General features: G+C 42.5%; 1 protein-coding gene across 1 annotated transcript in view; it reads left to right on the top strand.

The window, feature by feature from the left end:
• immp2l (inner mitochondrial membrane peptidase subunit 2) overlaps positions 1-12,533 on the top strand; it is a 166,111-nt gene that overhangs the window by 2,269 nt on the left and 151,309 nt on the right. Inside the window, exon 2 of the mRNA XM_074678152.1 lies at positions 11,274-11,411. Coding sequence (XP_074534253.1) covers positions 11,277-11,411 — 135 coding nt within the window. The 5' untranslated portion in view covers positions 11,274-11,276. The remainder of the gene's footprint in view (positions 1-11,273; positions 11,412-12,533) is intronic.

Consider the following 12,533-nt stretch of genomic DNA (forward strand, 5'->3'; position numbering starts at 1 on the left):
TCATACAAACAGGAATGACAAAGAAAACTGGTCAACGGCAGACAATGAACAAAGATGGAAAACAGACGAGATAATCAAAATTTAGAGCCCCTATTTTAATACACCAGTGAGCCGTGTTTATACCGTCCTGTCTCAAACATGCACATTTCTGTGTACAGAGTAATCCAACTACACATGTTCATCTCATTTTCACTCATAATTGAAACAAGGCCCTTTACATTGCCTTGTGAACAAATTATGCTGTACTAATAAGCTTGTCTTGCCCATAACTTTTTAAATTTAATCTGTTTTGCTATGAGAAAACAAACTAACAAGTTTATGGTCTTGATCTCTAGGTTTAAATGGTTTTTAATTCAGCATGATGTTCATTTAGTTAATGAGTGTCCCATTTAGGGCACAGCCATTTTTACTGTGCCCTAGCATGCTTCAACCCTTAAGTTCAGTGTGACCACAAATGTACTGGGCTCAGGCTTTAGAGAGGTGTGCTTCAGCCTGTTATGGTACACTTCATGCACAAGCATGAGCAGGCGTACACAACAAGAGCATGACATATAATCGCTGTGACCGCTCTCTCATTTTTAATTACAAAAAGGGGTTAAAGGGCTGTGTCGTACCAAAACGAGTCAACGTTAGCCAAAAACTGACTCAAGTCGTAGCCATGTTCTCCGTGCTCTCCACTGTGCTGACACTGATGAAGCCGCACTTCTTGTAAACAGATGCATCATGATGACGTATTCTGGCCATGCGTGTGCCATAAGAATGGTTCATATTGGTACCATAGTAGTGTGACTGTGGGCTGTACAGGCCAGTGGAAAAAAGCACCCTTAGAGTCAGAAAGACCATGCCTTCATTTTATGACTGTTATCTCTTTCTCCTACTGCCCCTCTTTATTGCTTTGATGTTATTCTATTACTATATTTTAATTTTATGCCTTCATTTATTTAGATGTAGGGCTGTGTATTGCTAAGAACCTCACGATTTGATTTGATATTGATTTAAATGCTTCATTTTTCTTTTTTTTTTCAAGCCCATGTTCAAATTTATGGTAAGGCTGGGATGATATGCTTTTCATACGATTCGATTCTATTACAATTTTTGAGGTGCCGATTCAATTTAAATTGCGATTCTTGGATCTTTACAATTTTTGCAATTTTTAGTTTGCTTTTTTAACGTCAGACCATAGGAAAAAGTCATATGATGATAATAATGTCTACAAACTGAATCAGGTGCCATATTTTCTATAAAATGCACGAGTCAGAGAGAAACATTTCACCCTCTGCTGGAAAAAAAGTGGTAATTTTTTCCAATCCAGTTTATAAACAAAGACTGAAATGCAGAATTTGAATTAAAAAAAAAAAAAAAAAAAAGATTTCCGACAAAGAATCCTGATTTTGATATTGTTAAACAAAAAATCCAGATAGAATGATTCTCAATGTTTTCTCCCACCTCACCCTCTGGGGTATGTCAGTTTCTTTTTTGGCCAATAAAACAACCCAAAAGTGAGACTTTAAAGTTGAAGGAGCTGGTTTTATGCTGCTGCTGCTGCTGCTGGCTTTGGTTGCCATTTTGTTGTTGTTGTTTGGTTTAGTGCGGCCCTGTTCCATACGACGGGAATATCACACACACAGCACCACCCAAGGGAATTGATTCAGAGGATTTGCTGAATCCATTCAAATTGAATTGGGCGAAGAAATATCACGATCGATTCAACTGATTAATCAATATTTTTGCCCACCCCTATTTGATTGGATCACATCCTGCAGCTCTGATGGTATTTGATTGCTTTGATGTCATTCTGTTGTATTGGTAACATTCTATTGGTTCAATTGCATCCCCTTGCCATGATCTTATTCTTCTGCTTGAAAAACTATCTGTTTTTAAGATTGCATTCTATTTTTTTTTTTATCCCATGTCGATGCTTTGATCTCATTTTATTTCTTAATTTGCATTCTATTAGTTCTATTCCTTTGAAAATATCTTATTGGTTAGGTTTTATTTAATTGATTCCATTTCTCAAACTGAATTGAGATGCATTTTATTGCTCTGATCACAAACTCTTTAGTGCCCCAACAACCATCCTTTCTTTGCTGCTGTTCTCCCTGCCTTTGCTTTTCATGTTTATGGGATGAGAGAGGAGAATGTGTGCTCTCTCCAGCTCAGGCTTTGGCAGTCCAAATAGGTACATGGAAGGACAGGGAGCTCCTAGAACAGAGCCACACCACCAAATTCGACTGAATGCATTCAAATAAATACTTCTTTTGACAAGACTCGGGTTGGTTTGTAAATCTTTTGCTCCTAGCTTTGGTTGAAGTATGTTTCCTTCTGGCCACATGCACAAAAAAATGATGGCGACGGCAGAATTTTCGGTGGCATTGGGACAATCTTTTTATGATGTTTCAAAGATGTTTCTTGGCTCTTAAAGCCAACTGCATGAATAAAACATCATGGGACTGAAACTTTCTCAACCCATTTCCACAGTTTTCTTTCACAAAGTCTAAACAGGCAGATAAAACCTGAGTGTGAACCAAAGAGCCGCTCTGTGTCGTATATTCGGCTCTATTGTAAATCGTGCTGCAGAATGTCAGTCGTCTCTGTGATGCTAAAATGCTGACTAATCCCAGCAGGGAGGAATCTGCAGCTCTCTGGAAGAGAAAGTTTAGATATCAGTCATTTTAGGGGAGAAATAAGCTGCATTTTTATCAAAGACATCAAGCACAGGTCTTTGCCTCTTGGTGCAGTCATTTTGCTGTCACGCCTGTTGACAGGTACATTTTGACATGTGGCATTTGCTCTGTAACAGCACCTGAGAGAGACGTTTGGAGGTGGCTCAGCCTGGTTATGTCTGTCTGATTCCTCTCCTGTCAAAGAGCTTCCGCGTGTGTTTGTGTCCCTGAAGCTACGACTTCAAAACTCCCCATTTGGCTCCAAGGTGAGCGGGAACAGGGATTTTTGTAATGTTTGTAATACTTCCCCTGCTGTCGTGACCTGAAAACCCACGTCTGATGTTCTGCATGAGAGACAAATCCCATTTGTGTCCGCAGCAGAGAGCTCGATCCTCCCAGCTTACAGTCAACACTGACACCCGTCCAATAATCACCTTAGTTTAGGCTGAGCGAGCACGGTCAGGGCCGGCACACACGGAAAGGCTCGGCGGTCTGAGGAGGAATAAATATTTGGTGATAAGGTTAAAGAGATAATCCGCTGTATGACTTACTTTATAGACGAGCTGTGAGCAAAGTCAGACCAAATGTCACAGAGAGGAAGTTTTCTGTCTGAAGGGAGTTAAAAGGCTTAGATGTGGAGCCCTTAGGAAACACATCATAAACAGTATTCACACTTTCATAACACCAAGTTTCTGAGGAGGAAAAATGGGCAACAATCAAAGCTCGACCACTTTCACACTGAGGTGAAGAAAGCAGCTCAGAGGTGACATCTATCCAGAAGTTGTCTGTTGAGTCTGATAAAAGCTCTGCAGAGGAGGTGCTGTGTCCCACCAGCCTGCTGGTAATTATGGGTAATCTGCTGGAAGAGTCTCAGTGATACGAGGAGGTGAGGTCCATTTCTGAGGCGATCATTGGGTCGTGGTCATGCTGTGACATTTACTGAGCGTCCTGCAGATCTGGCCTTTCACTTTCTCCTGAGCATGAAGCCGCCTCTCAACAGTCCTCCACTTTAGAGGACATTTTGACTCTAACTGAGGTGACTTCCAGCTTGTTTCCTGCGATGTTTGTCCGTACTTTGCCGTATTGTTTGCTAGTTGTCTTATTTTTTATTTTTTTTGTTTGTTGAAGGTCCCATATTCTGCTCCTTTTCTGCAGTTTAATATGGATCATTGACGTCTCCATGAAATGGTAGTAACATGTTTTGATCCAAAAAGGCCAATAGATCAAGCACAGCAGCATTATTTCCAGGCTCTCATAGCCCCTCTGTTCAGAACGCCCTGATTTAGTGGGCGTGACCTTCATATGTAAATGAGCCACCGCTGATACCGCCCGCTCTTCAGCGTCACTGAGAGTGGCGCCACGAGCTCCGAGTGCACAATGTTTAGAAAACAGCGAAGCTCGTTTACCGTAATATTACAAGCTAAAACAACAGGCTAACCGCAGCTAAAGTTAGCATCCTGAGGCTAACACAGAGACAGGGGGGACACTGAGGAAAAGCTCTTACATCCGCTCCACAGCACACAGCATTTAAAATACTCACATTTCCAGGGTCCCAGGTTTGTTGGCGGATGGTTGGTAATGCGCCTGGATTCAGGACCAGTCTATTTGCTAGCCCTCTGTTGTACTGTCCAAAGCTGGAAAAGCAGTCAGCCGTGAAGTGACTAGCACACACATGCACAGTTTTACTGAGTGTAGCTGGAACATTTCCCTCATAAATGAACTCTAGCCACTTAGTCCTGTCTTCTTCTGAGATTGGAAGCTTGTGAATGGAACTATGTGGCTGTTTACAGCCAAAAACAGAGCAGTGATGGCTCTTCAACTTTGGCATTCTCCTCCCTGCTGCTGGAGAGATTTCTCTTCAGCAGCGGGGAGGGGAGTGGGTGGGAGGGGGTTGGGGGTTATCTGCTTCCGGTGGACCAATCAGGTCAAACTTGCTCCTGATTGGTCAAAAAAGGGAATCGCTGACATCGTCAAATTCCGGAAATTCCAAACAGCTGGTTTTAGGTCAGGATTTTACATTCACAAGCACTTCTAAGTACAGGTTTTGTCATTAAATATCTAATTTTGTGGGCTGGGAGGAAAGCCAAAGATCCACAAATTTCACTAAAAGACTTAAATAAGTGATTTTTGCACAATATGGAACCTTTAAGTAAGGTAATGAAGTATATTTACTTTGTTACTTAACACCTCTGCTTATTTCTGTATATTTAGGGCTAGAGATATCCAGATCCAGTTATCAATCACATATTTATCCACTTAAAAACTCTATTTCATGTTGTTGACTCAGAAAACCTGTCAAGCTGCTTTTTGTACAGAGAAAATTCACAAGAGGAATTGATGAGGGAATCGATAAAGAATCAGATTGACAAGCAGAATCGATAAGTCTTATCAATGTCCATCCCTATTTGGACAACAGGGGACTCTGTTAAGTGGTTTGATGTGCTGCCTTTGTGTGAGGAGAAGAAATAACAGTCTGTAGTTGAAACACCTTCAGGGAAGCACGATGAGACTGGAACAAGATTTCTCCGTCTCTCTCTTGTCCTCGGTGTTGGTTTGTCTGACGGCTGCTTGTACTGGCAGGATGTGATCGTACATCTTCACTGAGAGCTCGCGGCCTCCTCTGTGCTGGTGTTTATGATGCGGTGACAGTCGCACTCCAGCACATTAAAGTGAACTCCGCTGGGAGAGATGTCTTTATCAAGTCTGCAGAAAAGGCATTAATACTGTCGACATGGTGACAAACGAGTTAATGCAGCACATCTCTCTGTCGACATTGTTATTCATGCCGGTGCCCAATATGCAGAAGCAGCTCCGTAACAAGGCGAGCGATGGAGCAGACAGGTTATCATAAACAAACACTTATTGGGAGTTATTAGAGTGCGACAGAGCTCCTGCCTTTATATCAGCACATAAAAGAGCAGGCTGAGTTAAAGAGCAGGGCCTGTGTTGCCTCAGGATGAGGAGGCCTCTTTATGTCAGAAAGCAGCTCCTCGCAGATCTGTCACAGGTTCAACAAACCCAATTCCACTAACCGTTTCCGCTTTATTCAGATGAGCCGGATACAGAGCGCATAAATATCAAATTCAGAGAGCGCAGCGCACCGAGCAGACCTCAGGTCAGCAAATCAGCCACTATCAAGCCCAGACTGCGCTGTGCTCCCGCTCCAATCGCCGGAATTGAATTTCTGGCTTTCTGGACTGGACTCCATCTCAGCCGCTGACTAATGTTGGCGTTTCACAGCCCCTCCAGACCAATAAATCCACAGGGGAGGATGCAGACAGGCAGCAGGGATGCTGATTACAGAGATCGCCCCTCGAAAACAGTTCCACTTCTGCCTCGGCAGCAGTTCTGCAGCGTGCAAGAGAGGAACATGTGGCGAGCGAACAAAAGGCCTGACCTACAAATAAAGTTTGGATGAAGACTCAGAGGAGTGCAAGGCTCAGAGGGAGAGAAGGGTCAGACCCTGCTGTGTTTAAGTTCCTGTCTGACAGGCAGCTGCTAATGAGAGTTTAATTAAAATACGGTGTTACAAGAGTTTTACATTCAACTGAGGAAAAGCAGATTCACCTTTCTGTCTCCTGTAGAAGTAAAAGTCCAGTTCTGGGGCGAAACAGACTGAACAGACTGAGGGAGGAGGAACCAGCTGTCTCAAAGTCTGCAGAGATCAGACATCTCACACATCCGACCTACTTTCAGGCCGTTTCACTCTGCACATCTGAAACACTTGTAATGTTGTTTAATCACTCAACATGCAACAATTCAGGCATCACAAACATGAGTCCTCCTCCTTTTGGCGTTCACGGCAGGTTTGCTGATCGGACACCAAAAACACATCACCCCGAGCCTGTTCCCCCCCCTTCCAGACTTTTTTCATCCTCTCTGCTTTTCACAGCGCGCTCCAGGAAGCCCAGACAGGCGTGAAATGACTGACCAGCCGGCAGCGGCAGCAGCAACTTCCATGCACCGCTGCCTCCAGCGCACAGCTATCAGCCTCGTGTGGACGTTTGCTGTCCTCACTCAGGAGATCTGCTACAGTTATTACCTCCACATCACAAGACTTCAGATGGAACATCATCAAAAACACACTGTGCTCCCTCCACGCTTAACCTGTCTGCTGCTGCTGCAAAGAGCTGTTTAAGAGCAGTTTAGGAGAGACGTTTACATTTCACTTTCATTACCATGAGGTTGATTTAATGAATGAACACATTACAATAAACCCTGACTAAATAATCAGAGATTTATAAACCTATTTGTTTTTCTGACATTAAACAAACAAACAAAAAACTCCCCCCCAAAAGAAATCACAATTAACTTCTGATAAAAGTGCTGCCCTAAATCAACGGTTCCCAGACTTTTCAGCGTGTGACCCCCTGCTGTGAGAGGGAATAAAGTAATAGGGTGATAAAACAGACGAAAAAAGAGGCCTTAGACACTTTGATAAGCTGGTTGGTTTAAAATTAGACTACTTATGTGAACATATTGCTGTTTCCTGAATTAATCTTCCTCCACTGAAACCATCATCATCCGGGTTTAGTCACCTTGGGGTTGTCAGCAAAGAAAACAGAACAAACATTTTCTGTTTGCATGGTTTTATATCAAACTTAACCCCTATTTTTGTTTAGATTTTACTGTCCTAAATTAAATTTTATGTAACACTTAATTATAGGGATGTATGATATTGGATTTTTGCCGATATCCGATATGCCGATATATCGAAACCCCTTTTGGCCGATAACGATAATCACAAGTTTGTTTGTTTTTTTCACTGTAAAGAAAGCTAAGTCTATCCTGAACTGGAATTTGTATGTTACTTTTATTGTGACGGTCTTATTTGTTTAAGAAACACACATAAAACAAGACAAAAAACCATTTGATTTTACCATAAATAAGAAATGTATTATTTTTTCAAACTAAAGACATTCAGTATTGAAAAACAGAAAAATAATTTCTTTAGATCACATGAACTTTAAATGTACAATGCATTTTTAAACACAACCAAGTTGCATTTGATTATTTTAGAGCTACTGTAACAACCTGGTGACAGATACAGAGCTCTGCAGTGCGAATAAATGAAGTGCTACATTTTATTTAAGGAGCTTATTTTTCAGATGGAAAATAATAATAATCCTACCTGAATAGCACCTTATCGGCTGTGCCTATCAGCAGAAATTTTCATATCTGCCGATACCGATAAACATGTTTTTAAGCTTTTATCAGCCGATACCGATATTGTGCCGATAATATCGTGCATCCCTATTAAATTACCTTAAAGATGCTACAAGGAAAGACCTTGGTTCAGAACAGAGCGAGCATCAGCTCATCAGCTTTACTATGTGGCTTTTCTGAACTAAGACTTAACTTTCTTGTGATCCTGTAAATGACGTCTTTGGATGGATGGAACAGTTTTCTGGCTGCATTTTGAAAACTTAAACAACAAAGTAAGAAGCTTGACGACTTTTTAGACCAATGTCTCCAAACAGTCACCGAATAATGTCCTACTGCTTGAATGTAGTTCCTGTGTGAAGTTCCAAAGCAGAGGCTCATATCCTCTAGTGACGATAGTTTTGTCTCAAACACACACATGTACACACAGGGCCACACAGTGCAGAGTTCCCGGCCTCGACGAGCGTTACGTCCTATTAAACACGGTGATCTGCCTCCACCAGCCGATGTAAGACATCAGTTCCCACCGTGTGCTGCAGGGAGGAAACTCCAGCGCCGGAGCAGAAAATCTATTCTAGCATAACAATCCGTCCTGACGTGAACATATTGCCATTACACTTCATACAGCAGCCGCGTAATTCCCCCTTACGGAGAACAAGTGTATCATCAGAGGAGCTCCAAGGTTTCTGCTCAGTTTTTACAGTCGAGTCGTTTCCCCAAGTTTCCTGTCGGCTCGTTTAAAACCGTGCTGCTGACTCAGCAGGTCCCACATCAAAGTCACGGCAAAATATAAAATCCTCCTCACCTTGTTAGCTCAATGTCCACGTCATGATGTACTGCTTTTAACAGCGAGACGCCCCCAAACTACATGTTCTTTCCTGGGTTTTAATTTAAAATCTCATCAATAAAACAGAGCCGTCACCGAGTTTGACTGCAGCAACTTCTTACAGCAACAAGGAGGTTTGATGGAGCTCAGGTCTCACAGCTGCATGAGGAGAGAAACGAAACTGTCAGTGATTTAAACCAGCTCAGTTTCAGTAGTTGGACACAACTGCAACTGATGGAGCATTTGACAAATAATCATCTATACAACTGTTTATGTGTTCTGAGATGATTTTTCATCTGTTTTCTATGATGTTTGGGTTTCTGTGCATAACAAGTTTCTTTCTAGAAACTTGTAAGAAGAGAAAATTACCAAATCACTAATCAGCTGGAGGGTTTACAGGACTTCTCAGTCGCAGCTATTTTATTGGAGCGCCTTTAGTTTTGATTACTGCACACATTCACTGTGGCTTGTTTTGATAAGCTTCTGCAAAGTCACAAGGTTTATTTCCATCCAGTGTTGCATCGATTTTTCACCAAGATCTTCATTGATGATGGTAGCGTCTGACTGCTGCACAAAGCCTTCTCCAGCACATCCCAAAGATCCTCAATGAGGTTAAGGTCTGGACTCTGTGGAGGCCAATCCATGTGTTAAAATGATGTCTCATGTTCCCTGAACCACTCTTTCACAATTTGAGCCCGATGAATCCTAAAATTGTCATCATGGAATATGGAAAACTCCATTGATGGACTAACCTTGTCATTCAGTATCTTCAGGTAGTCAGATGACCTCATTCTTTGAGCACAGACTGTTGCTGAACCTAGACCTGACCAACTGCAGCAACCCCAGATCATAGCACTGCCCCCACAGGCTTGGACAGTAGGCACTAGGCATGATGGGTGATCACTTCATCTGCCTCTCTTCTTACCCTGATGGTCCATCACTCTGGAGCAGGGTCAATCTGGACTCATCAGACCACATGACCACCTTCCATTGCTCTAGAGTCCAATCTTTATGCTCCCTAGCAAACTGAAGCCTTTTTTTCAGTTAGCCTCACTAACTTACAGTGGTCAGACTCTACCATCTTAATAAAAAATTAATGCAACACTGGTTGGAAATAAATCTTGTGACTCCTTAAAGGCAGGGTTGGCAGTCCTGAAAAACTCGCAAGAATTTGAATGTAGCATCTCATCAGGACTCCGCCTAGCCCCTCCTCCCCGTCCCCTTGGAGCTCCTCCAAAACAACGTCCCCGCTCACATGCACAGGCGCCGCTGATTCGCGACTTTGATTGTGAATGACCAAAAGACGGACTTTGCACATGATTTGATGTTTTGCTCTACGTCGAGTCATGTCTCAATGTCTCATTAAGAAGCGAGGAAACACCAAAACGTTAAAATGTAAAGTGAAAAAACGAATAAACAAACGTGACTTTTGTTAGTACTCGCAACTGTCATGCTAGCGTTTTCCACTACCTGTGACACGATATTGTTAGTAAAGCTATAATACAAATTAGTACATGTACATTTTCTCTAGGACTTACTTAATATCACAGATTGTTTTTGCTTGTCAGAGCCCCTGTGGTGAGAGTTTATTAGACTCTGATCCAGGCTACAGCCCAGAACCAAGTCCCTCATCAGGTCAGAGGCCTCCGATTTTCTTGTCTTGCTCTGTTCAGCCAGAGGAGCGGTTACCAGTAATCGAGGTATGGGTAGTTTCTCTGCCATTCTTCTGCTGAGTGTGAACCTGTCCTCGCTAAACTCAGGAACACGCATTGAGTCAGGGGCAGTGTGCGCCGGTGAAATGTACATGCAGGAGGAGGGCAAACATGACAGGATTTGATTGGTTTAACAGATTGGATCCTAATTGATGTGATTGGCTGATGTTTTCCTGGGTTTTCTCCTGCTGTAGATAGCGGATATTATTCGCTCTTATTTAAGAACACATCATATATTGCTTGCCATCTGGACATATAGATCATTTTAACCAGTATAACAAAAAGTGTATCTAAATCAAACTACCAATTATACCTTTAAAGAGTAGAAAAGTCTTCTTTGACCATTTCATTGTAAAAAGACTCAGGTCTTAGTCCTGGGCCTACACCAGAACCATGTGTAGTACGTCTCCTTTACAGTTTGGCTTAATGCCCTCTCTTTCCTCAGCACGCCTCTTCTCATTATGTTGTTTTCATTGGACTCTGAAAACCTTGACTATGACTTCCTGTTTTGCTCAATTATTTTAGACAGAAAGTAAATAAGAGACACATATTTCAATAACAAGATTTAAAGTCTTGCTCAGAAAAAGCGTGTTTCTGACTCCATATTTTGCTCTGCTGCTGTGTGGCGGGCTCCATATAATCCACTTTGTTGTATTTTACTGCTCGCTCTTCCACTTAACGCGTGCTCACGCTGTAATTGTCCTCTTTTCCCGTGTTTTCTCTGATCTGTTTCCCGTGTAGTTTTCTATTACTCTCCTGCAGCTGCATCGACCCGCTCTCACCGCAGAGATCAATAAAGTTTAATCTATCGTAGTCTAATCTAACCAGAGTGCTCTGTGGTTTCCTGTGTGTCGTCACGGCTCTGATGCTCTCCTTTTGTGTTTGTGCTCTTTGTTGTTTCCTCCACAGGTGATGGCTCAGCAGGCGTCAAAGGGGCGGCACTACCTGCGGGCGTTTGTCAGCGGCTTCTTTGTTGCCGTTCCAGTCACGGTCACCGTCCTCGATCGATTCGCGTACGTGGCGCGCGTGGAGGGGGCGTCAATGCAGGTGAGATGTTACAACAACATGAGTGAGGAGGAATCATCCCGCTGTCTGTTCTCAGGGAACAAAAGATCCATAGGTGAACAAGCCGAAGCTTCTAGACTTTAAACTTTAGAGACAGCTGATAACAGGGAGGTCAAAGGTCACTGCACTTTTACTTTAAATGTCTGACAACATTACTGGAAGGAAACCTGCTGATGTAGACCTTTTTATTTAGGTAAGAGTCTTCTTTTATCACCACAAACAGCTCCTACAAAGAAAACAGACTTCACTGACGAAACCAACATTTGGATATAATACGATAAGTGCAGGGCTCAAACTGCAACCACTTCAGTCGCAAATGCACCTGGAATTTAATCTACGCAACCTCTAACTGCTTTTTAGAGCATTTATATAAATTGTTGTGATGCCACTTTTCCCCATTTCTCCATAAATATTCTCTAACACAGTTACAATCATTTATAAAGCCTGCTTAGAGGCACAGCCACATGGCAACCTCCACCTGTGAGAAATGAAGCCAGTGCAGTCGGCTGCAGTTCCCCAAGTGTCCACTTGAGGCTGGCTCTGGAAGTACACAGTTCTACAGTTTAACCATAGACTGTAAAAAAAAATGGATGTCCGCTTGCTCGGCTTGAAGTAAGGTCTCCACAAAAACTGCTCCCCCTGGTGGCTGGCTGCAGTATGGGTTTAAAAATACGGCTTTCCAGCCATTCCAGATGGGCTGTGGACAAACGTAAAAAAATTATTACACCTCGTAGAAATGTTTCTCGCGTCCGATTGTTGTGGTGATTTGAAGATATCTTTTGGCTGTCTTGTATTCAAGTCCTCTTTTTTCTGAATAGTTTCGTTTTCATTAGTTATATGAGGTTAAAAACGAGGTTTTGTGTAACATTCAACGATGATTGACATTCTCAGATGCCATTCTCGTGTATTTTTTTCGCGGACTGTAAAATATGTCAGGAAGTAGAGTCAAGAAGTGTTTAGTCTCTTGAAAGAAAAAAAAAATATATATATTTTTGTCACCTAGCTTCACTCAGATTCTCCCAGAATCCCTCATCATCTCTACTGCGCAGACTCTGGCACCAAACTGCTACAATGGCTGCGCTTGTGACGGGGTATTTTGGCTTC

Source organism: Halichoeres trimaculatus, unplaced genomic scaffold (genome assembly GCF_033239565.1).
Source record: "Halichoeres trimaculatus isolate MK-OKI-2021-1 unplaced genomic scaffold, fHalTri1.1 fHalTri1_scaffold_10, whole genome shotgun sequence".
Lineage (NCBI taxonomy): Eukaryota > Metazoa > Chordata > Actinopteri > Labriformes > Labridae > Halichoeres > Halichoeres trimaculatus.